The 27,563-nt window shown below is 46.5% G+C and overlaps 1 protein-coding gene across 22 annotated transcripts in view; it reads right to left on the bottom strand.

The window, feature by feature from the left end:
* Positions 1 to 27,563, bottom strand: part of DOCK9 (dedicator of cytokinesis 9) — a 291,193-nt gene that overhangs the window by 174,712 nt on the left and 88,918 nt on the right. For 7 of the 22 annotated variants that reach the window (XM_047756481.1, XM_047756479.1, XM_047756469.1 and 4 more), the window contains exon 1: positions 9,329 to 9,616. The exons of 14 other annotated variants lie outside the window; for them this stretch is intronic. In XM_047756481.1, the coding sequence (XP_047612437.1) occupies positions 9,329 to 9,454 (126 nt within the window). In that variant the 5' untranslated portion in view covers positions 9,455 to 9,616. Of the gene's footprint in view, positions 1 to 9,328; positions 9,617 to 27,563 lie in introns of those variants that run through there. One more of the 22 variants, XM_047756459.1, reaches the window with a different exon arrangement.

The following is a 27,563-nucleotide window of genomic DNA, read 5'->3' on the forward strand; positions in this document are numbered from 1 at the left end:
TCTGGCTTGATTGCTTATGGGCTGTGTGGCTTTGGGACAAGTCACTAAACCTTCATATCTTATTGGCTGTGTGGCTCTGGGACAAGTTACTAAACCTTCATATCTACAGCTGAAAATGGGAAAAGTACTCCTTTCTCTTATCTGCATCACGGGGTTATTGAAGACTTGCCGTATACAGGACCTCGTACAGAGCAGGAACTCACCAAATGGTGGTCCTGGCTCGTATACAGTTAGTGACACTCAGTTACAAGAGAATTTGGGTTCCGACCTCCTAAACGAGCCTCTGCTAGATCACAGGTATGTTATTCTTTAAACTTCCCCCCAAACTCTTACGGTTGTATCATCACCATCCCACAGATGGGGAGATGAAGCTCAGAGGGGTTACGCGGATGAATGGCGCTCTCCCAGAGGGTGACCTGTAGGTCCCCTGGCCCCAGCCAGGCCCAGGACCTTCCCCATCATGCGCTGGCAACACGCGTGACGGAATTTCAGAGTTCCAGAACAGGAAGGGCCTCCCTAATGCCTCCACTACTCTTTTGTGTGAGAAACACACAGCACTGCTCCACAGCGTGCCACTCCGGCCTCCGCACCTCCAGGGGGACAGGCGTCCGATGCTCCCTGCCCGGCTCGGAGACCTGGAAACGTAAGCTCCACGGAACGGCCCAGGCTCCGTGATCTCGCAGACGGAGAGAGAAAAGGCAGAGTCTCTTCCTAAAGGATGCTCACTTTCCATATTGAGGCCACCACAAACTGTCCTGCCCTCCAAAATACCCCATCTTCTTGCTGAAGAACCAGGGTTGAGGACTAGGTTTTAAGGCCATTGGGTAGACTCTCATTTACCTTACCTCCAAATACCTCAAGGACACAACTGTGCAAGAAAAACCCAACCTTAAACTTAAGTCACGCATTTCCTTCCCACTCCAGGTTCACAAATATAGTACCCCACGGAATGACTCAGCCGTTTAAGCTAGGTACTGTGTAAGGTTGGGGCCCTGCCCTGCTCAGCACAGCAGGCAACATGTGGCTATCCGGAATCCAGATGTGCTGCAGGCATAAAACAGACACTGAATTTCAGAGACTTAGTATGAATAAAAGAATGTATAATGCCTTGATATTTTATAAGGGTTAAATACTGAAATGATACTTTTGGAAATATTGGGTTAAAATTCTACTACTAAAATTATACCTATTTCTTTTACTTTAATTTGGCTACAAGAAAATTTAAAATGACATATGTGCCTCATGCTCTAGTTCTACTAGTGCTATTATAGACTGTATGAAACATTTATTTTTTTAACACATAGGTATGTTTTAGAATTTTATGGCAAAACAAAGGACAGACCACTTCCTGAAATTTTTGCTTGTGGGGACAAGACCAGTTCTGGGAAAACTACCACATTAGAGACAAAACAGGTAGGGTCTTGGTCAAGTCAATGAGGTGACCTGCATTGAGCACTCTTGCTAACAGGCCCCATTCTTCCCGTCCTCCCCCAGGAAGAGCTCTTCTTTGCCCTGCATCTTGTGGGTCTCCACTACCCCTTCTGCGTAAAACCAATTTACTGGGATTCTGGTAAGAAGGTCACACGATGATTCTTTTTTTTTTCCCCCAAATGTCCTACAAACATCAAAGGTGATGTGACCCAGGTTTAGGTGTGGCTGATAAGGAGGAGTTCTGAGAGCAGCGTGCTGAGTCAGAGGAAGAGGGACAAGGATTTTCACCCTGGTCACCTAAGTGTGTACCTGTGTCCTCAAGCCACAAAACATTAGCTAACATTTTAACTTAGATCCAAAACAGCAGAAGCCCAGGAGAGTTTGGGGGCACAGTACCCACATCAGGCTCCTCCAGACGCCTCCCTTTCCACTTTTCAGCATTTCAGCATTGGTGAATATTGGTGGCCAAACCGATGAAAGCGCAAGAGGGAAGAATGAAGAGGGAGAGTGACCTTCAGACCCAGTCTTTCCTGGAAGCCCTTTCTGCAACCCATTCTTTGCATCCTGCAAAGGTGACAAGCATCATTGGGAGAAGAAAAAAAAATGGGGGTGGGGGCGCTTTGCATTCTGTCAATTCAGAATACAAAGAAAACGAAACCATGGTTCCTTAGTTAGGGAAACTGGAGCAAACCTTAGCTACAAGGCAGCAGAGATGCATGATAACCTATCGCGATGGAATAATAACATCCTGACGGGCCACAGGCGCACAGAGTCCACAGGAAAATGTGGGGGAGAGGTTTGTTTTGTTTTGCTTTAGTTTTGTCTTTTCAGGGTGACACCCTTGGCATATGGAGGTTCCCAGGCTAGGGGTCGAATTGGAGCTGTAGCTGCCGGCCTATGCCACAGCCACAGCCATGTGGGATCTGAGCTGCATCTGTGACCTACACCAGAGCTGACATCAACACTGGATCCTTAACCCACTGAGAGAGACCAGGGATTGAACGTGTGTCCTCACAGATGCTAGTCAGATTCGTTTCTACTGAGCCACGATGGGAACTACAGAAGAGTTTCAAAGGCTTCTTGGAGCAGCTGGCGTGTGACTGGACTTAAAGGATGAAGGGGAACGACTGGACAGTGAAGCCAGGCCGGGCAAAAGAAGCTGTGCCCAGGTATGAAAGCGCCCTCAGTGGAAGAGTATGCGCCCGGGTCAGGCCGCCTTTCAGAAGGTACAGTGGATGAGGGAGGCCCGCCAGCGAATTCAGGGCCAGCCTTGGAGGACTGAGTAGTCCTTTGCCTTCTGTGCAAAGACACGTCAGGGAAGGAATTTAAGAAGGAAATTAATAACTGCATCTGTGTTTTGGAAAAAGTGTCTAGTGGCACGAGGAGCACGACTTGAAGTAAGGACAGACTGAACGTGCTACGTCCACCAGGGCAGCAGAAACAGCCTTCGGGGAGGAGGAGGCGGGAGGGCCAGCACCACGACTCTCTCCATCCGAGTGAGTGCCACCTTGGCTCAGAACGCCAAAGGACCCAGGACTCCTGGCAGTGGGGGCAGGGCCCTTAGCACCACCCACTCCTGCTTCTCCCTTAGTAGTGGCAGCTCTCCAGAGCAAGGAGCTCTCGAAACAGAACTACGGCCCGGCTCCCACGACGAGAGCGGGGCGAAGCCTTCAGAGACCTGCTGGCAAGTGACATATACCTGTCTGGAAAGTGAGCACTAAAAATGTCTAAAGCCTTAAAACATTACTCTAAGAGAAACTCACAACTAGCTATATCACATTACAGGGATATTTCAAACTTCCAGAAAGTGGAAGATAAACCACAATTTCCAAGGCTTCTTGATTCTAAAATCATCCCAGTCACATCATCTGCAGACTCAAGCCGGGGCTCCTAACCTCTCCTGTAGAGTATTCCCTGCTACCAAATTCTGCTGCCACTTCAGCCCATTTCCAGGTCTGCCAACCCATTTCACTTGTCTTACCCATTACATTGGGTGGAAATCTACTGTCCCCTGTTTCACAGCTCCTACAACTCAAACCCCAGACAACTGTGAAGCTACTAAGCTTAGAACTTGAAACCCCAGGGTCTTGATCTGACTCCATCACAGGTTATTCCAGGACCAAAGCTAATAACCCTGAAACACGGAGCTGTAGCCTTGGAAGAGACGCTGGAGATGATTTGCCACATGCTTCTTACTTGACAGATGAGGAAACCGCTGGAGCCAGGGCGGGGGGTGGGTGGAGGGGGCAGGGGGGCCAAGGGAAGAACAGTCATCAGCAGAGACCGAAAGGCAGGTCCTGGAGCAAAACCAAATCTGGTCCCCAAAACGCTTTTCCTGAGGCCACCCATGCCTCCCGCTGCCACGGGAGACATGGCTCTGCGGTCCTGTAATTTAGTCCCTACTTGTCAGAGGGTAAAGCACCCTCCTCCCAGCACTACGGGGACCGTGGCGCCTATGTGACTAATTAGGGAATAAACATTTCAGGGTTATTCTGGATCATTCTGTAAATCCAAAAAAAGAAAAAAAAAATCTAGGGAGGAAAATAAGATGTCTCCAGGTTCTCAGATATTCTACCATCTAGGCTCCTGCACAGCTTTCTGGGAAGATGATAAAACGTGATGCCCAAACTCCGTTTTGCTCATATCTCCACCTGCTTTGGCAGGACGTGCTCCTCTTTAGCGCCTGTGCCAGTCAACCGCTGCTGTTCTCTCACAAACAGTCTTTCTCTAACAAATTTTAAATTGTTACAGGGCAGGGTTTTTTAACGATCCTTTTGCATCTTTATAATCCCCATGTCGAGCACGGGTGAATATGCTCACTCTCATTACTGAACTGTACACGTGGGTTCGGGTGTGGGATCTGGAAAACCTGCCTGGATCAGAACTACTGGCTCTGTCACTCGCTAAATGTCTGACTCGGAGCAGGCGACCTAGACTCTGTGCGCGCAGTCTCCTCATGGCAAAAAGACTAATGAGGGCAGCGCCCGAGTCCTGGAATGGGGAGGATCAACAGCAATAACGTCCTTAGCAGGTCTGAAACGGCGTCTAGCGCAAAGCAAGGCACTACATAAATATGTTCTCTTTTATTCTTACAGCAAAAAAAAAAAAACAAAGAAGAACAAACGGCACTGCCTTTGTTAGAAAAGACAGTGAACAGCCACTCTGCCTCCTCGTTGACGGCAGGCACGAGAAAAGAAACCCGCTGGAGCTGGGTGGATTTTTGTGTCCACACGAGCGGGCCTCCGAGAAGGAAAGCGTGGCTCGGAGCTGTAATGAGTCCATGACACAAGCTGTGGAAGCCCCTTCTCCGGGGTAAGAGAAGCAGGCACGTCCCAGAGATTCCGCCTACCAGCTGCTCCACAAAACACGTGTGCAACAGCGGGGCCTCAGTCACGCAGGCTGTTCCCTGAAGGGTCGGGGGTCCCTGGGGCCTTCAGCAAAGCAGGGCTAGGTCTGCTTTAGGGGCTAAAGAAACAGAAGGGGCCTTTGCTAAAGCCAGTGAAGATTGAAGTGTCATCTGCCTAAATGGAAAAGGATGGGTGAGAGTAACACATACCCACGCCTGAAAAATACCACGTGAAAAGCATTTGTGAGGAAGGCAGCCCCTCATTCCCCAGACCTTGCTTCCTGGGCAGGGGGCGTGTATTCGCTGGCCTCTGTAACCCCAGTGCACGACCGGTAAATCTCAGTACATATAAGTGTGGACAAACAGGTAAGCAAGTGAACAAGAAAACCAAAGAGCACAGCGAAGGCTTGTGGCTCTGAGGAAGTAAGACGTCCTGATTTTGTCCCCTGGGAGTATGTCATGACACAGAGCTTGCAGGAACGTCCTTTCTTCACCACTCAGTATTTTAAAAACAAAGAAATTACATATTAAATACCACCAATAAAATATCATTAATTACTTCTACAGACAGCTGCAGAGATGCAGGAAACACGGAGGGCGGAAGGGCTTTGTAACATAATTGACCAATCCCAGTCCTCCAAGGTCTTCTAGGATATGGAGGAAAGCATGATCACTGCCCATAAGCTTGTACTTCAGGGTTTGTGTCTTAATTCACCTCTGCTATTTCTAGAGTGAACAGAACTTCATGAGGAAAGGTTTTTTTCAGACAGTGCATGGACTGGTCCAACCAAAAGCCCATCTCCTTCTCTCCTACTCCCTTTCTAGGTTGGTACGCACGCTGCCTTCTCACGTAGGCATTTAGCTAATCATTTGTTCTTTAAAATGTTAAAATAGGGAGTTCCCATTATGGCTCAGCGGTAACGAATCCGACTAGTATCCATGAGGACACAGGTTCCACTCCTGGCTTCGCTCCGTGGGCTAAGGATCCTTCGCGTTGCTGTGACTGTGGTGTAGGCTGGCAGCTGCAGCTCCAATTCAGCCCCTAGCCTGGGAGCCTCCATGTGCCACAGGTGTGGCCCTAAAAAGCTAAAAAATAAGTAGGTAAAATATTAAGACTCAGTGTTTAACACCTGATGAGTCCAGAAGAAATAATAGAAAAGATGTCTTTGAAAAGATACTTCTTTAAATGTATCTAATGAATATACCGAACACATCTTCGCGTCTTTCAACTTTCCAAATTCCCCACATCGGACCTGGGCCACAGTCCTCACCTGCCCCTTGAAAGTAACCCAATGAAAGGGCAACACACACAACATACCCCCAGCCAGTCTGACTCTCTGAGGCCACACCCTTTTCCCTCTAAACTGTCGAGCCCGTAACAATTAGAGTAAATTATTTCCAGGAATTACGTTAGCGTTGGGGGGCTGGGGACGAAAATAGGTATTCAAATATTAGCAGGGTAACTAACTTGCAGACATCAAGAACATCCTGACTGCTCCCCTGTTAGTCATCCACGGCCCACAAAGCCTTTTTTCTCTAGGACTGGCTGTGGGCCTGGGGAGGAATGGGGAAATTTCACCACGCACTTCCTCCCCAGTTTACTGTCACAATGAAGGGACAAGACCCACCCGCATGGAGGCCTGTAATCTGAACCTTGCAGCCTCTGAAAGGCTTGTAAGATCCAAGCACATACTTCCCTTAGAAACACACTTTCCCCAGCATGGAACAAGCAGCCACTGCTAAGGGTGACTTGACCGCTGTCCTGGCAAAGGGGAAAGAAACATCAACTTCTGACAGAAGTTGCACAGAAAAGGTACTTCTGACTAGCATGTACATACATGTACTAGCGCATTCACCGTTAATCATTCAGAGTCTAGGCAGTTCCCATCTTGGCGCAGTGGTTAATGAATCCGACTAGGAACCATGAGGTTGCGGGTTCGGTCCCTGCCCTTGCTCAGCGGGTTAAGGATCCGGCGTTGTCATGAGCTGTGGTGTAGGTCGCAGACGCGGCTCAGATCCCGTGTTGCTGTGGCTGTGGCGTAAGCCAGCAGCTACAGCTCTGGTTCGACCCCTAACCTGGGAACCTCCATATGCCGCGGCAAGCAGTCCTAGAAAAGGCAAAAAAAGACAAAAAAAAAATCATTCAGAGTCTAGACAGTCAATGACAATACACTGTACCAATGGCAAAGAATCAGAAACAAACTGAATCAAATTATGGCACAATCATTAAATATAACAGCATAAAATCCACATAAGGTGACAAAGAAAGATGTTCTTGATATGTTCTGGGAGAAAATTAATGCAGAAATTTATAGTACTACACCTTTTCCAAACACACACACACAATTAGTTCTATTTTTATGTGCACGGAAGAAAGTTTGGAAGGATATATACCAAAGAGTTAATAGTGGGCACTTTTGGAAATGAAAGGCAAGGGCACTTTACATGTCCCTGTTTTTACACTATTCATATTTCTAATTACTTGCATTAATTACTTTTATGCTTTCTAAACTATGTAAAATTTCCCCCCAAGGACTGACTGTGTATATAACTAAAACTAGCAAAATGTGATTTCAAAATCCTCCCTCTTGAATAAAATAAGTAACTTGCATTTAAACTGGACAGGCTTGGGGATTCTCAACAAGCGGACGGGTTACCAGGTTACTGACATAACAAGGAGCAGCATTGCAACACACAGATCACATGGCTGTGTCGGCAAACTTTTTAAAAATTATCTTGGAGAGAAGTTGTATTCCAAGCAGTTTGTTGACTTCTCATTTGCTGTGGGCATGATAGTCACCGGTAAGGAGATCTGCCCGCGGCAGACGCTCTGCTAGGATCCTTGCTTCTCTTATCTGACAGTAGCTCTTCTGATCTTGTTACCCCAACAGAAGAAGAGAAGCACCATCAGATAAGAAAGCTTCTTAGTGTATCACTGTTACTGTCACCTCTCCCTCACACCTCTCTCTGCAGGTGCACAAGCCTGAGCTCACCACGCTCCCAGAAGCTTCTGGATCCCGACGAGCATACCCACCAGGTGCAGCTGCAGCCAGCACAGCCTCATTCAGGACAGTGGAAAACGACTCCCCATGGAACTGCCTGGAGTGAGATTTGACTTGAGTAAATAACTGGCCTTGAGCAGCTGGTTTTTTGAACACAAGAAGGAGAAGCTATTTTTTTTAAAGTCACTTGGGTGATTTTCTTTTCTTTCTTTCTATTAAATCAGTTTCTACAGTGTATTTAATCTTCCAGACAGATATTTCTCCACATCTGGAGAATCAATGACAAAAGATTTTCAAGAATTTTCACAGGGGAACCCAAACCACACAACTTCCTCCCAGAAATCATAAGCAACATCAGCTGGGAGCTTTAAGCCGTTAACTTTATTCCCGCATGTAAGCAGCACAAGCATCTCAACAGATAAGTGAACTATTGTGCTAGCAGAAAGGAATCCAAGATAATGTTATGAATAACATCTCTCAACAATGTACGGGATACAGGGATGGGGGCACCTGACCCTCTCGGATGAAAACCTGCAGCGACAGAGCCCACTGTGCTTTACGGACTTTCTCAGTTCACGGGGAGCGACAAGATTTTAGGCAGTCTCACAAGTCAAAAGCAATTTAATTCAAATCAGATCCATTACGGAGAAGTTTAAGTTCTGATTCTTAACGACACTAATGGGAAATTCAGTTCATTAATTAAACCCTTTATGATATTGAACCTTTAAAAAAAAATCACTATAAAAAATTGCTAAGTACTCGTTTAACAATCCCTTTAAACAGATCATTTGAAAGGCTCAATTGTCCCCTCCACAGTGCATGTTGGTGGTTTTTGCCGTTTGCTTAAAAAATTATGTGCCTTTATTGTACTAAAGAAATTCCAAGAGCAGCACAACCTACTCACTGATGACAACAACAAAACCATTTTTCACTTTCCCCCCTTACGAAGTCTACCGAAGCCCTTGAATTTATCCCATCGGCTCTGCCTTTAGCTACGGCTGAGTACAGAAACGCTTCTAACAACTGGTTCCAGGTTTAGGTTTTTTTCTTACTTTGTTCAGTTCAAAGCAAATCTGTTAAACTGCGTAAGAACACATGTAACTTCAGCAGCTAGGTTCCTTAAACCCCCATGTCATCATCCTAAGTTTCACAAACACATAAATACATGATGTAAAAGTGTTTTAATTTGCAAAGGACATCACTTTCACCCCTACGGCCGGCGAGTCCCATGTGCCCCCCTGGGTTTAGGTCTGGCAGCAGGGCAGCGAAGTGAGACACAATTTTGAACCAGAGTTGTTTTACACAAAGAAGCCTCCTGGAAACCACACTCACCCACAAAACTATTCACCCACAAAAAGTCAACACATCTTTCCTCCCAAAGAGGTATCAAAGTGGAAGCTCAGTCAATCTATAGTAAGAGACAGAGAAGAGAGTTCACCAGAGACAGGCAAGGCCAGTTTAAAATCAGCCCCGAGGGCACCAGGCAGGCACTGGCAGCAAAAGCGCTCGTGGGGAAGAGAGCAGGAGCCCCGGGCTGGGCCCCTCTTACCGGCACTGGCCCTGGGCTCTCTGCTTCCACTTCTCCCTGGGCTGCATCCTTGCACTGCAGGGGGGACTCGATCACCAGCTCCTTTTTGACACTTCTACCACTTGTCCTGCATTTATCAGCCTGCATCCTCTGCTGAAAACGCAAGTCAGAAAGTCTGTAACTGGGACAGCTGCGAGTCTTTGGCCATGCGAGGCACACGCATGCCAGGGGCCCGAGGACGGAGAGGAAGCTGGCCTCCCAGGCACAAGTGGTCAGCCCCGCCGGCTGGGTCTGCAGAGCCCGCCAGGGTGGGAGGGGCGGCCTCCAGGGGTGTTACTAGGGCTCAGCTCAGAGAATGGGAGGTTCCCGCTTGCCGGCCAAAGGAAAACAAACCCGAACTGTACAATGCACAGTGCACTGCCTCTCCGAGGAAGACCGGCCTCATTGTGTCTGCTCCAGGCGGCGTGGGCCACATCGGCCAGAACCAAAATAGTGCGGCCTTGAAAAGCAGACCCGTCACAGTTAGCCTCCTTCGTCATGACTTCAAATCTGGAGCCCAAGAGAAGCGAGGTCATCTGGCTGTTTTAAAATTCTTATTTCTGGACGCTCTCCTTCATGTTATGGCTGCACACCAAATGCCTGGCTGATGATCAAAGCAGGGAAGGGCAGCCAGCAAGGGGTTCCTGGGGCGAGCGCCTGGTGCGTGCAGGTCAAAGGGCAGAGCATCTCCCTCCTCGACCCACTGCAGCTCGCCTAACGCAACTCACCTACAAATTCCCAGCAGGTAAAAGGTGGGGTCAGCAAACATTTTCATGAAACACCACATATCATGGCAAATACTTTATTAAACAGAATATTAAGTCCATCCACAGGTGTGTGGGTTCCAGCAGGTAGTGAGTCCGGTACTAGGTACTGACAGGACGACAGTAAAAACACAAGGCAGAACAGAGTGTCTCTCCTTTCAGGGGCATCAGAGCAAGTCGAGAAGGCACAATGAATAGATACCATAATGACAGATTCATACAATTAACAGAGATTTACACAAAAGCACAGGAAAGTGACTGGGTCACCGTCCCAAGGTTCAATGGTGATAGTGCCAAAAAAATGGGGCTTCCCAAAAGCCTGCTATTTTCACATTTCTTCACATCAACAGTGGAAGAATTTTTTAAATCATTTAAAAATCATCTCTTAGAATCAGATTGTTGTGATCATTCTACAACTACAGATGTAATAAATTCATTTGAGTAATAAAAAAAATGGAAAAAAAATCATCTCTTAGGAACAACCAAAACAGAAGTGGTAAGGGATTTATTAATAAATTACATGGGAAATGAGCATTAAGATGGGATTAAATACTAATCTGCATGTTCTGGGATGCTGCAGACCTTCTCCCAAGTAGTTATTCTGCTTATTTCACTGAGATTGGGGAGAATTTAATAACAGCAGGTAATGGAAGCAGCCGGAGGGTAAACAAGGGAATGAGGAATCCCTTAGCAACAACAGGTACCACTAGGTAGACGGGTATATATAGGTTACGTAAGACCTAGGCACAAGTGTTCTCCTTTCCAGGCCCAGGTGACTGAGGCTGGGGGGCTCCCAGGGGCAGTAGGGGGACCAAGATGGCGCCCCCTACGCCCACACGTTCTTCTTCCCACCAGGGCCTGCGAGGTCGCCCCCGTCTCTGCCACTCAAACACCAGGATTCTTTTCTGAGTGTGGACACTGCTGGGTAATGAGTCCCAGGGGGTCTATGAATCCATTTAAAAAAAAAAATTAGTAGCTTTTATAATAATTTTTTAAACTACCCAATTTCTAAATCTTAGGGAACCAACCTTTCAGGGTAAGTATAAACTCAGCAAACCTATGTTCTAAAATATTATGACCTATGAATTTTTAAATCTATCTTTGTAAAATTACAAGATAGAAAAAAAAAGCCTCAGTTACATAAATATGGATTTGAAATAATAGTTAAATCAAAACTTAGAAATGTTCTATAAATCAGAAGAGGAAAGCCATGCTTATGCACTAAGCAGACAAAATGAGCCTTAATAAAGTACATGACTGACAACTTGAAAATCTTTTTGAAATGGCTCAAAAAGTTCTAAAAGGTCCAATTCTTTCTCAGATCGCCACCATCATGAAGCCACCAGAAGTTGTAAACTTTAAGGAGAGAAATGCTATCCTATTTATTGGGTCAAAATACTCTGATATACTGTAAGTCATGAGAAGGAACGTAGAAGGTAGTTTATTTTATGAACACCATAAGTGTTTGCCATGTCCCAAACCCTGCAAAGGTAATTTATTTAATCTTCCTAACGACCCTAAGAAGCAGGTAACACAGGTACTCCCATTTTACAGACGAGGAAACGGATGAACAGAAAGGTTACGTGTGTGCATAAAGTCACATGGTGCGGCGGCAGTGTGGGTCCAGGACACACACAGTGCACCAAAGCCACTGGCTATTCCAACCATGCCAACTGCTAAAAAGCACAAACACGTAAAAGCTACTGATGAGCAATTAAGGACAACGGCAGCACCTAGGTTTCCAATCAAGGTAACTGCAGTGAAGAGGTAAAAGGGTAAAAATGGCATAGCACAGTACTTGCTACATAGTAGGTGTTCATTTAATGGTAACTCCTGTTCTTGTCGCTCTTGCTATTCCAATCTAAAGAAGTTAACCATGGAGTTCCCGTCATGGCTCAGCAGTTAATGAACCCAACTAGTAATCCATGAGGACACAGGTTTGATCCCTGGCCTCACTCCGTGGGTTAAGGATCTGGCGTTGCCATTAGCTGTGGTGTAGGTCATAGATGCGGCTCGGATCCTGTGTTGCTGTGGCTGTGGTGTAGGCTGGCAGCTTCAGCTCTGATAGCATCCCTAGCTTGGGAACTTCCATACGCTGCAGGTGCGGCCCTAAAAATGACAACACCAAAAAGAAGTTAACCTTAGTCTTAAATTCAGGCTTTGGCTGTGTGCTCTAAAATGACAAATTCCACCAGCTTTGCTGCTCCAACACATCACAAAGTGCTTCGGTATTTTAAAATCCACCGTTTTCCCTCTTTGCTGCTGCTAATGACAACTGCCTTCACATAGTTGATCCTCCTGTGTTCGTGCTATGAGCCGGGCACCTTCTTCTTGAAGTTTTTTCTATATTTTCCAAAACTTTAGCTGGGAATTTATATTTCTTTTATAATCAAGGAAAAAACTTTGAATTGGCTCTGAGCTCCCAGGCAGCCAAGACAGAAAGGCAGATGTGATCAGTTTCATGAGATGTGTCATCGAAGGGAAAAAACATACCAAGCTGTAAGGTCAGTACAGGTCTTGACGTTTCGCACACAGATTTACGTAAAAGGAGACTGATTAAAATGCAGACAAGGTTCTTAACAGTTAACAGGAAAGGTGGCAGCAAAATTGCGAAGCTTTCTCCCCCCATCTCAGAGCATTATATGCAAATCCCAGATAAAAGAAAGCACTTCTAAGCGCAAGACACTGGTCTAGGCTATCGCCTTCCAGGAGGTCCAATTTATGAAAGAAGGGAAACCGCAGGACACAGCGGACTGGAGAAACTATTTACTGTCAGCTTTCCTGCTACCTAACTCCTCGGCAACGGGACGGGCCCTTGTTCTCGCCTGCTTGTTGTAAGACAGCGCAACACGCTAGAGGTCTGCCTGTCAACAGAGTCAGCGGGGACAGCCTTCCACCTCTGAACCCAAACCAACAAGTAGGATGTGGTCTCCCTAAGGGACTCATGAGACCGATGTCTGAGGACGTGAGAATGACATCTGGTCAGAGCAGCCACAAAAGGAAATTCCATCTAGAAAGGCAGGAAGTAGGCGGTCAAGACTTCCTTCACAACATTTCAAAGAACAAGGTAGGTGATGGACCTCTGGGTTCATATCCACAAACATTCACCAAGCCCCTAACTCTAGCGACCTCAAGTTCTTTCACATGTTAATTAGTTTAACTCTTACAATAACCAGCACATCTCAACATGCATTAAGGGTATAGAGTTTTACTGTCAAAACAGAATGGAGTAAGACTCATGAGAAAGTAGGAACATTTCAGAGGTAAGATGAAATGGATGCGTCTGTATCTGGGCTTCAGTTCTCCGATTTTAATAGGCATACAAATTATTACATAGGTTGGGTACCAAAAAACAACAACAACAACAACAACAAAACAAAATCATGAAGACTTTATGGGAAAGTCAAGGAATTTTCCAAGGGTAATTTTTTACTATAAGGAAGGCTAACTTTAGACTCAACGTCCCCATCTTCTCCCTCCCCGGGTGAGATGAAGTTCCATCACATTCTGAAAAGCAAGAAGCTGAAGGAAAGGCCTTCTCACCCAGAGGACACCTGTGCAAGCCTCAAGACCCAGGTTTAATGTCACCTTCCCTGTGAAGCCCCCTGGATTCTCCCAGCCAGAAGGAACGAGCTCCTCTTCTACACTGACTAAAATCGCCGCTCACCACCTGGTTCTCTAAGAATGGAGTCACCAGCCACCGTGGTCGCTGACCTTCCACGAAAGGAGGTCAGGGTGGACATCAGGAACGGGGTGCTCTGTGCTCTGGGAAAACTGGCAGAACTGGCCCTCCGAGAGTTACTTTCAGGAGACTCTAAGAGCCTAATTTCTTGCATCTTGGAAAAGCACGAAAATCATTAACAGAGACATCTGCTCCTCGTGATGCAAGCAAGCCCAAATGGGTGCTTGACTGCCCCAACCACCCCCTTCACCCACCTTACATATATGCCAACCTCCCCACCCCACCTATTCAAATCAGCGCCCCAGAGCTGTCTGAGACGCTGTCTCCGGCTATAGTCGTCAGTTTTTCCAGGAAAACCTCACTCACAGCTCTCACACTGTGTACTTTTTTCAGTCAACATACATCTAGGCATGACTTTCATTGACCTCTCTTTTGAAGCTTTTCGGAGTTTACCTTTTTCTAAGTTTGTATGTGCCGCACTCTTCTGAGACTCTAAATTCACAGTGGGGGGGTGGGCAGGACTGCATCTTAACTACCTTTGAGTCCCCTGGAGTCTGAGGTACCGCAAGCATTCAAGACATCCTGGCTGAACTGAACGCTTATATCCGTTTTGTGTCACTGGCTATCTTTAGCTCTAAAGCACAATTTGATGGCTGTAAAAATATGCAAATATTTTCATTTGTTAATGGCCTAAATTAAGACAGAAGCATTCAATTGTTCATCAACTGAAACCCAAGGGACCGTTCGTCTACTGATAATTAAAATGTTCCTTTCTCCCAGCTAAGACAATGTTACTTTGCAAAACATTTTTTAAGACCAAAGGTATACTTGGAAACATTATAGCTGAACCTTTAAAAAGTGCAAATAAACTTTTCTTAGCAATGAATTATATAAAAGTTATATATAACTGCATTTTGCTGTAGCTAGTAACAAAGACTGTACAAGAAATAAATATCAGTTATCTTGACGAAAATTTTCTGCTCTCCTATTAGGAGCTCCTGGCATAACATACCAGGAGGATATGTAAAATATAACGACTAACTTAAAAGGCATAAATATAATATGTGCCTTTAAAGTCTATGTAAAGCATATTTAAATAGATAGTGTGTGTGTGTGTGTGTGTGTGTGTGTGTGTGTGTGTGTGTACACGTACACACACATACTTTGGAGTAGAGATTTAAATATATACTAAATACGTACTCCAAAGTAATCATTCCTTTTCTCTTTCCTGGGAAAATGTGAAACAATGAGGAAAAATTATTTTAAAAATTACAAAAAGGAGCAAATGACTAAATATTTTCCACAGTGTGTTGTTACTGGTCAGCTTGCCGGCCAAAGAAAAGAAAAGAAAAGGTGCTGGGAACATGATCTGTCCTGAGAAAACAAAACTATGGTGCACAGCAGCAACAAAACAGAGATTAGAGGCAACAGGTGCAGGAAGCAAAGTGCTAAATAATCAGAGTGAGGAAGAACAGAGTGACCAAAAGGCAGGACAGATGTGGGGACAGGTAGAGATCGGAGGCTTTCTAGATCAGACGCCTGGGGCCTCTTAAAGGAGTTAATATCAAAACATACATTTTGGTAAAAAGTCTAATGGTATAAAATCTGATGGTATAAAGTCTGATGCTCAAAAACCCTCAACTGCTTTTGTCATTAGAGATTTAATCAAATATCACAGAAATGGGATACACATTACCATCTAGCTAGTGGATTCCAAGGCTGAACTTGAGGGAAAAGTGGTCCATGGCTCTCTTTAATTACACTCAGTATTCTCTCTGCCTGTAACATCTGAGAGAAGGTCCTTAGAGTTTAATCTAGTTCTTAATAAGGGACCAAGGGAAGATTATCCACTCATAGACCAAGGAAACTGAGGTACAGAAAAATGAGCTGGAGAGGCAACCCAAGTTTTAAGATACAAAGCTTTTCACTTTAGCAGGTTCAAATTTAATTTAAGTAGAGATAAAGCCATTTAGTTTAGCTGTTTATTTAGCCACTTATAAATAAATAAACAAACAGGCCATTAGATGGCAATCAGCAGCATCAACACCTGCAGTCTAAAACTCACTTGCTGAACGACTGACAAGTCAGCCACGGCATCAAGAGATGAAGCCCCACGCCCAGGGGACCAGCAAAGGCTAACACAGCAAACCTCCAAACAGGGCAAATAATAGCCCCAAAAGAAGTTCTGTTTCTTTAAGAATTTTGATGACATTGAGGAAGTGCTCGCAATTATACACACGTTCGAGACTGGGGAAAAAAAAAAAAAAACACACACCATGAGGTAACTACTGAGTACTCTGGTATGTGAGACTATTAGTGATTTTATTTTTTCTCTGCACTCTTTTGTTTTCCAAATTTTCTTCAAAAGCACGTATCACTTCAACAGTCAGAAACAAATGACTGTGCTGTGTTTCAAGTTAATGGCTTAGAAAAAGTGCACATTGAGACTTTGCCCCGCCCCAGCCCCACGCTGCTCAACAGCCGTGGGACATTAGAAAAGTCACTTCGCCTCTTTGGGTCCCACAAACTTCACCTGTGAAACACCAAGAACTTATACCAAAGGATCAGTCCAGCTCTACACCTAGTAACTATTAAAACTTCCCTTACTGATGACAGCTGAGGGAAAATAAACCATCCCAATCGAAGTTAAACATTTCCAAATCATACTGCCCGACTATACACGAAAGAGAAACACCAAGACGAAAAGGTGGACGTATTTCTAAACGTGTCAGATCCTCATTTCCTGCAGAGTAGGGGCAGGGCTGAAGGCTGGCCGAGGACAAGAACCACGGGAGGCTCTCACGGTGAAAAGGGGGGAGGGAGGCCTGCTGCCCTCTCTCCAGAGCCCGGGGGGAGCCGCAGTGCTGGGACAGCAGGGCCCGGCCCTAAAGAAGGCTGTGTTCAGATGAGGAAATGAGAGGGACAAAGTCCCCCCCCCCCATGCCTAGAGCCTCTCTCGTTACTGGCTGCATGAACCCAGGACAGCGACTTTACCCCAGTGGGGGCCCAGTTCCCTCCTCTGGAAAAGAGGCGTCAGCATGCCCACCACAACCATCCTGGTAGCCAGTGTCCACTCCCCAGACTCAGGTGGCTGATGGACGTGACCCTCTGTGCGGAGGAGCCCCGCCTGCAGCCACGGATGTTCAAGAGGCTCCTCAGGAAAGACAGCCCCTGGACAGACGGAACTTCTTTGCAGAACAGATGCTGACTCACAGACATTGAAAAAGCTATGGTCTCCAGAGGAGACAGTTTCGGGGGGTGGGGGGATGTGCCTGGGCTGTGGGATGGAAATCCTGTGAAATCAGATTGTTATGATCATTATACAACTGCAGATGTGATGAAATCATTTGAGGAATAAAAAATTAACAACAACAAAAAAGAGACAGCCCCACCCCACGATACCCCCTTTCCCTCTCCACTCTCTTTTTTTTTGTCTTTTCAGGGCTGCACTGCGGCATACAGAGGATCCCAGACTAGGAGTCAAATCAGAGCTGTAGCTGCCGGCCTATGCCGCAGCCACAGCAACACCAGATATGAGCTTCGTCTGTGACCTAGACCACAGCTCACGGCAATGCAGGATCCTTAACCCACTGAGTGAAGCAAGGGATCGAACCTGTGTCCTCATGGATACTAGTGGGATTCGTTTCCGCTGCACCACGATGGGAACTTGCTTGCATTCTTGCACAGGCTCTACCACCACCTGCCATTGCATATTCTGTTTTCCTTATTTGTTTAGTGTCTGTAAGTCCAATTTTAAAAAAGAAGCCACTCCATGAAGACAGAGAGCTTTGTCTATTTTGCTCACTGCTCTATCTCCAGGTGCTTAAAAAGCACATCCTGCGTGAATTTATTAAAAGGTCAGGACCCCCTCAGTCTGGTTGTAGTGCGTTTACACTCTGGACACCAACAGTTTTCCTGTGAACTATGTGTTTTAATCACAGAAATGGCAATTCAGCCAGCACTGTCAAGGACTTGTTTCAGAGGTGGAAATTTACAAAGCCAAGGAAAACACACTGTGCCTGGGATTTTTCTCAGGAAATGAAACTCCCAGCCCAAGCGACCCAGGCCGGGCCTGGTGCAGCCGCAAGCTTAACTGGAGCCGTCCCAGCGTGCTTATCTCCCCTGGTCAGCTCTGAGCCCTGGGAGGGGTGCTTATGCACTGCACACAGTAGGCAGTCCATAAATGTCGGCTTAGAGGAAAACAATGAAACTGCCTCACCTTGGTTTATCACAAACTCAAGCATCAAGGGAATTCACACAAAGTAGAACTTTCTAACTTTTGTCACCACGTGACCAATGTTGAGGTAAAGAGCCAGAGAATGTGCACTTGGTGAGAAAAACAATCAAAATCTTTTAAGCCCTAAGGTTTTTCTTTCAAATGCCTCATTCAATTATAAATGGAGGAGCTCCCATTTTGGTTCAGTAGGTTAAGAAACCAACTCATATCCATGAGGATGCATGTTCAATCCCTGGCCTGGCTCAGTGGGTTAAGGATCCAGCATTGCTGTGAGCTGTGGTGTAGGCCACAGACGCAGCTCAGATCTTGAGTTGCTGTGGCTGTGCTACAGGCCAGTAGGTGCAGCTCCGATTCGACCTCTAGCCTGGAAACTTCCATATGCCATACGCGGAGCCCTAAAAATAAAAATAAAAAAATAAAGTCCATTCTTTCACTTCTCCAACATAATGAAAAAAAATAACCAACTCCCCTCCCCAAGTTTACAGGTTTTATAAAATCTTTTTTTGGCTACACCCATGGCATATGGAAGTTTCAGGCCAGGGACTGAACCCACGCTGCGGTTGCGACCTGAGCTAGAACTGCGGCAGCACCAGATCCTTAACCCGCTGTGCCACAAGGGAACTTCCTAAAATCTTTGTGTATGTTGATTTACTTAAAGCAAGTTCCATCAGCATTTATAAGGTACAAAGCCGGGGGACCATCTCGACATGCAGATGACAGAGATGGGAAAAGCTAGAAGAGGTCACAGGGCTTTGATTACTCCCAGGTGTCCAAGTTCATTTCCACCCGCTCCCTAACATGGGGAAGGAGAGAGAACGGGTCCAGCCGACACTGTACTCCTACTTCTGCAAAAAGGAAAACACCTGCAGGCCACAAGGGGCAAAGCCACCAGGAGGAAACTTCATAAAGGGGGTGTGGATTCTCCTCTAGCAGCTCTGACTTAATTCAGCCTGCACTGAAAAGACAATGATCATTTACAGTAATACCCGTTCCCTAACAATAATTGGGAAGTCCCCTCCTTTAAAAAGCCGGAGATTAGGTCCCTTCCATGAGATAAACTCATCAGCGGCAAAGATGAGATACCTCTCTCATCCTGCTGCCACGATGAGGCCTTTCCACCTCTCCCAAGCTCATTGTGACTGATTTCCTCTGCGAAATTAAGAGATGGACGAGGAAAAGAAAACCAAGCCAACAGTCTGAGGGGCTCAAATGTCATTCCTGGACAATACATCCTGACAAGTCAAACTTCCCCCCAAGTGCTTGTAAAATACATAGCTAGACTAAATGAAGTATGCATAGATAAAACACAAATAAAGGTGATCAGAGGTGGAAGATCCAAAAAGGGAGGTGAGGACAGCAAACGTCAAGGGAGGCAGGTCATCCGAGCTTCCCTTCTCCTCAAAGCAACACACCCACGCCACACAGCTCAGAAGCCAACCGTGGTGGTAGTGGTGGTGGTGGTGGTGGTGGCGGCGGCGGTGACAACGATGGAGCTGCAGCCACCTCTTGTCCTTTACTGAAGCTGTTAACAGTCCAGTGTTACTCCTGCCATATTTCTAAAGTATTACACATGCACCAAAACAAGCTTCGGCTTTCCCCTCCCACACAAGAGACATAACTCTTCCAGGAGAAAGTGTGGTTAAAAGAGAGAGGGTGCCGTTTAATCAGGCTCTGAGAAGTGGAACACCAGGGGCTATGAATATCCCACTGGTCTTTCCATAAAGAGGAGCAGGCCTCTAAGTCCCTCTGTCTATTCAAAAATAGCAGGTTGAATAAAACACAAAGTAAACAGGCTTCTGACGTTACAGGAGGCATTTAGGGACCCTTTAGGCACACTTCAATGTACACGTTGCTGGGCATTCCAGCCGTGGCACAGTCGGTTCAGAATTGGACTGCAGTTACAGGCTCAGGGTGTGGTGGGGGTGCTGGTTCCATCCCAGCGGGGCGCAGGGGGTTAAAGGATCTGGTGTTGCTGCAGATGCGGCTCAGATTCAATCCATGGCCTGGGAATTTCCATATGCCACGGGTGCGGCCATAAATTTTTTTTTTAATTATGCTTTTCCAAGACCTAAATCTAGAAGTCAATGTCTATTCATTTCAGCAATGGTCACACAGTAATCTCAACACAGAAGGGGAGAGGAAAGGGAAGAGAATGCGTGGCTGGGTCTGGCAGAGGTGGGCAAGGAAAGCATTCCTGCATCCCCGCCAGGTGCCAGGCACTCAACATACACACTTGTGTAATTCAGTTCTATTTAACCCTTATGGTAATTACATTATAAGGAGGTACGTCTGTTTATAGAAACTGGTGTTCATATAAATAACAACGCTAAGTTTACCCAGTTATGATGCTTTGGAGCTATGTTTGAAAATTAATCTTAAACCTAGTAATTACGTAGATCAGAATATTTCAACTTTTATTTCAAACATAATTTTACCTCCCTTTCAAACATATACCTCCCTAAGGGAGCCACAGAAAATACTGGAGCGTCTCCTAAGGCCTGAAAATATTAGAATGGAAAATAACAGGAAATGAAAACTGAACTTTAATGTGAACAGCGGTTGTGTCTGAACTATGGAACGAAGGCTTTCATTTTCCCTACTTTCAACTTATCCATACTTTTGAGACTTTCCGTAATGAGCATGAATTACTTTAAATTAAATATTTTTTAACAACTTCCAAAGCCATTTATTACTCTTTGGGAACTTTTTAAAATAATGTCTAGAAAGTAGCTAATGCGTATATGATACTTCCTCCAAGGCCGGGACTGAGATGAGTTAAAGTGAGGCACTTAACTGAGGAACAGAATTTAAGACAGCACTAAAAATTCCGTAATAAGATAAATGAAATTTAATGAAATAGTCAAATAAAATTAAAGTCAATACCCCCCCCAAAAAGCCATGATAAACAAATCCGAACTTGAACTAAAGATCAGTACTACTGACTGTATTCTCTGCTTCAGGCTCCAATACAGCTACGCTGGGCATGGGCTTACTCTTGCCCGGCGCTGTGATAAGCAATATAGTTACCCCTCCACCAACCTTATCTTACAGACGAGGAAAGCAAGGCATGGAAATTAATCCAAGGCCACAGGGCCACTATGTGGTAAAACCACTATTTTATTTTATTTCTGGCCACACCTGCAGCATGTAGACATTCCCAGGATAGGGGGTCAAATCAGAGCTGCAGCTGCGGGCCTGCACCACAGCCACAGCAACGCCAGATCCAAGCCGTGTCTGTGACGACACCACAGCCACGGCAACACCAGGTACTTCACCCACTGAGTGAGGCCAGCGATCAAAACCCACATCCTCGTGGATACTAGTCATGTTTTTAACCGGCTGAGCCACAACAGGATCTCTGAGGCAGAACAATTTTAAACAGATTAATAAGAGGCCATTTTTACTTGCCTTGACCATAAAGATAAAATCAACACCTATTTTTAAAACTGGTCTGCAAGTGACCAGATCTTCAGACAGCATCTACAACTTGAGAGACCCCAAGCTCAAGCTCAGCATAAGCTCTTCTTCCTTAGAAGATTAAGTGAATACAGGCGCAATGTGGGCAAAGACCAAAACCTCACTCTATTGACACCTTTTTATTCTATTGTTCACACACACGTGAAAGCTCCTAACAGCTGGAAGTATGAAACTGAACGAGGGAAGATGGAGTGTGGGGGCAAAGACTCTCCTCCCATTTTAATCTCCCAACCGAAGGAAGGAAGAGATCACAGGGAGAGACCGTCCCTCCCTGGGCTACGCCGGGACCACCCTTCGCCCCACGGCCCGCGGGGCTGATGCGCCCACAGCCCCACTGCGGTCTCCCCTCCCTCGTCACCTCCCCGTCCCGAGTCTGATGCACAGAGACCACGGGCTGTACTGCCTCCTCACGCTTCTCCTTCATGCCTCCGGAGGTGCCGCCCCTCAGTCTGGAATGGTCCCCCACACCTCTCGATCGTTACCTGCCAAATGCCCACTCACCTCTGTATGAGACAGATCCAGGACCCCACCTAGAACTTCTGAACTGGTATCTTGAGCTGAGGCAGGGATCTGTATTTGTCACAGCTCCCCAGGTGCTAGCTGTGCTGCAGGCTCTCACCCGTGTCTGCGAATCACTGGTCTTCATTTAATAGTGTAAAAGGTACAGGAGCGACATCCACACTGTTTAAGCCCGGGTCCAATAGAAAGGAAGCAGGGATGGTTCCCAGGTTCCTCTCTGACAGGTGTGACTGCAATGACTGTATCTGGCTGAAAGTGGAGGATGGGGATGAGGCCAAAACGTGTGCTCCCCTCCAAGGGGTGCACATGCACCTCGGCCTTATTGAAAGGCCATGGCAGCTTTCAACTCATTAGGGACTGATCATTTCTACTTAGCTGGGCTTTGTGGAAAAGTACAACTTTGTGGGTGGGCTCTTTCACTATAATCACCCTCCATGTGCCTTCCTTGCTCCCTTTCCCCCATCCTGCCAAAATAAAACCAATCCCAAGCCAATAGGAAAGGACCTACAGAGCAGCACAAGCTTCACACATCTCTCAGATTATTTCAATGGTGTGATCACATACTGAAACAGGGCTTAACAGTATACTTTCCCAAGGAGAAGACGGAACAAAACCAACCCTAGGATTTTTGTTGCCTAGAATCCCTTCACAAACATCTTCTTTGCCAGCTGAGTTACAAGCTCTCATTCAAGCTCAAATCTGTGACCATCATGGTAGCTAACTAAAAGCAATGAAGCAATTTGTTTAAGAGAAAGGCAACATGCATGTCTAAGGATTTCCTTTCTTCCTGCCATAAGAGAATAAGATGCCAAAGTGACATCCTCCATATGCATCCTCCACACTGCAATTAGGTCAGTAATGGAAAAAAAAATATATATATATATACCCCTAATCCAATATTGTGGTTTTAATGTACTACTATTTTCCTTTTCAATAGAATCTCTAATTCAGATGTGTACACTGGACAGATAAAACTTACATGAGCTTCCCTAGTCCCTGATTCAAGACCTAAAGAAAAGTCAGTAAAACAAACGAAAAATCTTAAACGAGTTTTGTTTGGCAGCATTTTTAAATTGAGACTGTGTTAACACTTTCCGCAGCATCTCGTTTTGAAATAACTGCAGCATATACTACAGTATGTGTTCATTAACTCACTGCAGTCGAGTTAAATCAACCAAAAGTGTCAGCAGATCCAGCTCCCCGGAGCTGATGTGCCACCTCCAAGTCTCCGCTTGTCTCAGGGACACACATGCTCATCACACGAGGACACCCAACTCCCTGATGCCAAGTTCTTTCAGTTCAAACTTTCTGCAATTCAATGATACATATCAGCACCACAGCCACCTGGGCCTACTTTCTTCTACTGTGACACTAATTTTGTCAGACTCTGTGCAAACCAGCACTTATCTCAAAAGAGAACTTTTTTTAAATAATGATTTTTATTTTTTCCATTATAGCTGATTTACAGTGTTCTGTCAATTTTCTGCTGCACAGCAAGGTGACCCAGGCACACATACATGTGTACATTCTTTTTTCTCACATTATCATGCTCCATCACAAGTGACCAGACATAGTTCCCAGCGACATACAGCAGGATCCCATTGCTTATCCATTCCAAAAGAGAACTTCCTTTTTTTTTTTGTCTTTTCTAGGGCCACACCCACAGAATGTGGAGGTTCCCAGGCTAGGGGTTGAATCGGAGCTGTAGCTGCTGGCCTACACCACAGCCACAGCAACTTGGGATCCAAGTCTCATCTGCGACCTACACCACAGCTCACGGCAATGCTGGATCCTTAACCCACTGGGCGAGGCCAGGGATCGAACCTGCAACCTCATGGTTCCTAGTCAGATTCGTTCACCACTGAGCCACGACAGGAACTCCAGGAGAACTTCTTAGGAACTTTCACTAGAGCAGTGAAAAAGCTAAGAGGAAGGCTCTCGCGTATTTTCTCATTAATCCATTCTTGATTGAGTTGATTCATGCATTAACTCTCCCACCTGCTCCGTCACTCACAGACCTTTCCTAACCATAGGTAAGGAACACACAGTCCAGTGGGGGAGCGGGCGGGAAGGGTGCAGATGAGGAACTTCGATACCGAGTGTGGCAGGTCCACTGCAGTAGCCACTAGCCACATGGGCTGCTGAGCATTTGACACTATTCAGGACACACACACACAAACAGTCCCCTCCTCACCAGACATCAGCGCCCTCTGAGTAGCTGTAAATACGGCCGTGGGGGAGAGAACCTCTAGCATCACTGTGAACAATACTCTACAAAATCATAGCCTGGTTTTCTGCGACTCTACCAAGTTTCCACCCCTACCACAAGTGTTTACTCATACAGGCAACACAACAATTAAACGGTGGAAACAGATTTCTAGGTGCAAGATGCTGAAACAGGCATGCTATTTGTGCTGTATCAAAATGAATGCTGGGGGGGGAATGTTAGCGTTTTTCTTTCTAACAGTGCGAGGAGGAAGAAATGTTCCTTTTATGGTTGAATTTGGGGAGGGGGAGTGACTGAAAATAGTTCGTTAAAGAACAGTTTATCAAATGCTTTCTCTCACTGTAGTTAGAATTAGGTTGATGATACATGGAATCATTTTACCTTAAAGAGAAAAAAACGTATTACTTTCAGCCATACAACCTTAGTATGATCAAGCTGCAATATGAAAAGATACCTTTTCGATACCTTCATTCACACACAACTTTGTCAAAGAATTTCCCATGGTTATGTTTTTCAAGGCACTGTCACAACTCTTCAACATATATGTTGCCAAGCAACGATAGTAAAATATAAACCCAAGCAAAAAAGACCCAAATGGCATTCATCACTACCATCACCTCATAGAGAACGGCTGTCAAAACACCTCCCAGGATGGAGACACGGAGGCAGACAGGCACCCTGTTCTGCCTGCCTTATTTTGAGCGCTCAGGCTTGTTTTGAGCACTCACCCTTGAGAGACATGCAGAAGATGCCTAACCCTTTGGGGTCAGATAAGCCTCTCTGAGGAAGATCATCTTGAGCTGTGGCCAGAAGGAGGAGGGAAGCCGAATGAAGAACGGCTGAGTTACAGGGGAGCTGCGTGGAGGGTGGGAGCCACACAGCACACGCAAAGGCTCTGCGGCACAGGAGAGCCTGCCGGTTTGGGGAGCTGAAAGATGGCCCACTGGGTTTCAGTCTAGTGGTCCAGGGGAGAAGAGCACACACTAAGCCTGGTGGGGTGAGCGGAGTAGCTATCACGCTGAGAGGTGTATTAAAGACTTCGTGTTTTAGCCGGAGCTCCATGGGAAGTCATCAAAGAGTTTTCAGCAGAAAATGACATGTGGCCACATATGCATGAAGATGAGAAGAGAGAGTTCCCGTCGTGGCTCAGCAGTAACAAACCTGACTAGTATCCATGAGGGTGCAGGTTCGACCCCTGGGTTAAGGTTCCAGCTCAGTGGGTTAATGATCCGGCGTTGCCATGAGCTTCAGTGTAAGTCACCGTTCAGCTTGGATCCCGCATTGCTGTGGCTGTGGTGTAGGCCAGCAGTAAAAGCTCTAATTCAATCCCTTGCTTGGGAACTTCCACATGCCTCAGGTGCAGCCCTAAAAAGGAAAAAAGAAAGAAAGAAAAAAAAAAGGACCTCTCCCAAGGGTTCTGATACCGTTTCTCCTGCTTGACCACTAGATTCCTATGTGCCACACCTGAAGCAAAAGCAGAAGGTTTGTCTTCACACCCCCCGCCCCCACCGTCTGACATCCTTCAGGGTCCTCTCGACGCTTCCCTTCCACACTCCCTCCTCGGGGCCCACCTCTCTGTCCTCAGCTCTCTGCCAGGGTCTGCCATGCTCAGCCTCTGCTGCTGCTTCCTGACAATTCACTCTTCCTGTCTCTGTGTCGCCAATTCACAGTTCCTCAGGGCAGGACCTTAAGTCTTGGATGGCCAAGAATACTCCCGATGCCCCCTGACCCTGTGCACCTTGGTGACAGGATAGAGCACACTGCCATGTGGGATGGTGGGAGGACGGCTGAGACGCAACCTCATAGTGAGGATAGTGAGGGAGGGGGTGGCTCTGCCCAGGGGTGGTACTGGCCCAGCACCACCCTGCCAACAAAACCCTGCCAGTTCCGAGAATCCTCTTTGCTAAAGCCCTTAAGGGTTTCTCGGACTGTGGGCAGAGGCCGGTGTGCTTTTCCAAGGCAGGCTGCAAACCCGAGGAGTGTCCCGGGCAGTGGTGGAAGTTACAGCACGGCCCCGATCTGACATCCTCCTCCACGTGTCCTTAGCTTTGGAGGGTCCTCTGTGAGTGCGTACAGCCTGGGTGGACGACGGAGCCCCAGGGCAGGGGGACGGGACGCATCACAGAGAAAAGCCACACGGGGTGTGACAAGGGCGAGGGCCCCCACATCTCCATGTACACGTCTCATCTCACTAAATGAAAAAGAAGCCCCAGGAGTTCCCGTCGTGGCGCAGTGGTTAACGAATCCCACTAGGAACCATGAAGTTGAGGGTTCGGTCCCTGCCCTTGCTCAGTGGGTTAACGATCCGGCGTTGCCGTGAGCTGTGGTGTAGGTTGCAGACGCGGCTCGGATCCCGCATTGCTGTGGCTCTGGTGTAGGCCGGTGGCTACAGCTCCGATTCAACCCCTAGCCTGGGAACCTCCATATGCCTCGGGAGCGGCCCAAGAAATAGCAACAACAAAGACAAAAAAGACAAAAAAGACAAAAAAAAAAAAAAAGAAGCCCCAGAGATAGGAACCCCCCCACCTTCACGGTTCCAGTTGTGTTCACTCTCTGGTATCAACTAGGGGCTGATCATCCGTCCAGGCAGACAGAAAATCGGAAAAAGCCTGTCACCAAGTGATGAGCCCTTCTTTACCTCAAATGCACTTACAGCACTCCTGGCCTGGGTTTCCATCCGAATAACACAGGCAGAGCCCTAAGCCAAGCTGCCAAAATATTTTACGAGTTTCCGACCCAAGAGACGTGGTAAGATTCATGACATCTGAAAAAGGCTTGTGGTTCGGGGAGCAGAGTCTTGGGCAGCACCTCCTCCTTCTAGACCGACCTCCCAAACCTCCCACCCCGCTGGGATCTTCCCAGCCCATCTCCACCCCGGGACAGTAAGAGCAGCACCCTTTCAAGGGAGGCTACACGGCTGCTTCGCCAACTGTGTGCATTCTAGACACACGAGCTCTTCTGGATCACTCCGATTTCTCTCCGTTACTTCCAAAATAGTAATGGAGAGAGGTGATGGGGCAGGCTGGCCATCGGGGTGGACAATCCAAAGCCACCTCTATTTCCTATGCGTCTGATCTGCCAGGTGCCTCTTCGGGGCTCTTTTCTAAATTAGTTTGTGATCCCAAAAGTACAGTGAGTGGGTAGCACAGGAAGACAGCCACAATGTCACTGGGGTGAGGAGGGACAGAAACAGAGGAAGCTTAAAATTATAGTTTTGTTATATAAATCACCTAACCACGGACAGCAGGGTGGACAGGAAGTCAAAGATACGCATCAACTCCCCCTCAGCCTTCCGTGGTAAAAAGACCTAA

This window comes from Phacochoerus africanus, chromosome 13, assembly GCF_016906955.1.
Source record: "Phacochoerus africanus isolate WHEZ1 chromosome 13, ROS_Pafr_v1, whole genome shotgun sequence".
Taxonomy (NCBI): domain Eukaryota; kingdom Metazoa; phylum Chordata; class Mammalia; order Artiodactyla; family Suidae; genus Phacochoerus; species Phacochoerus africanus.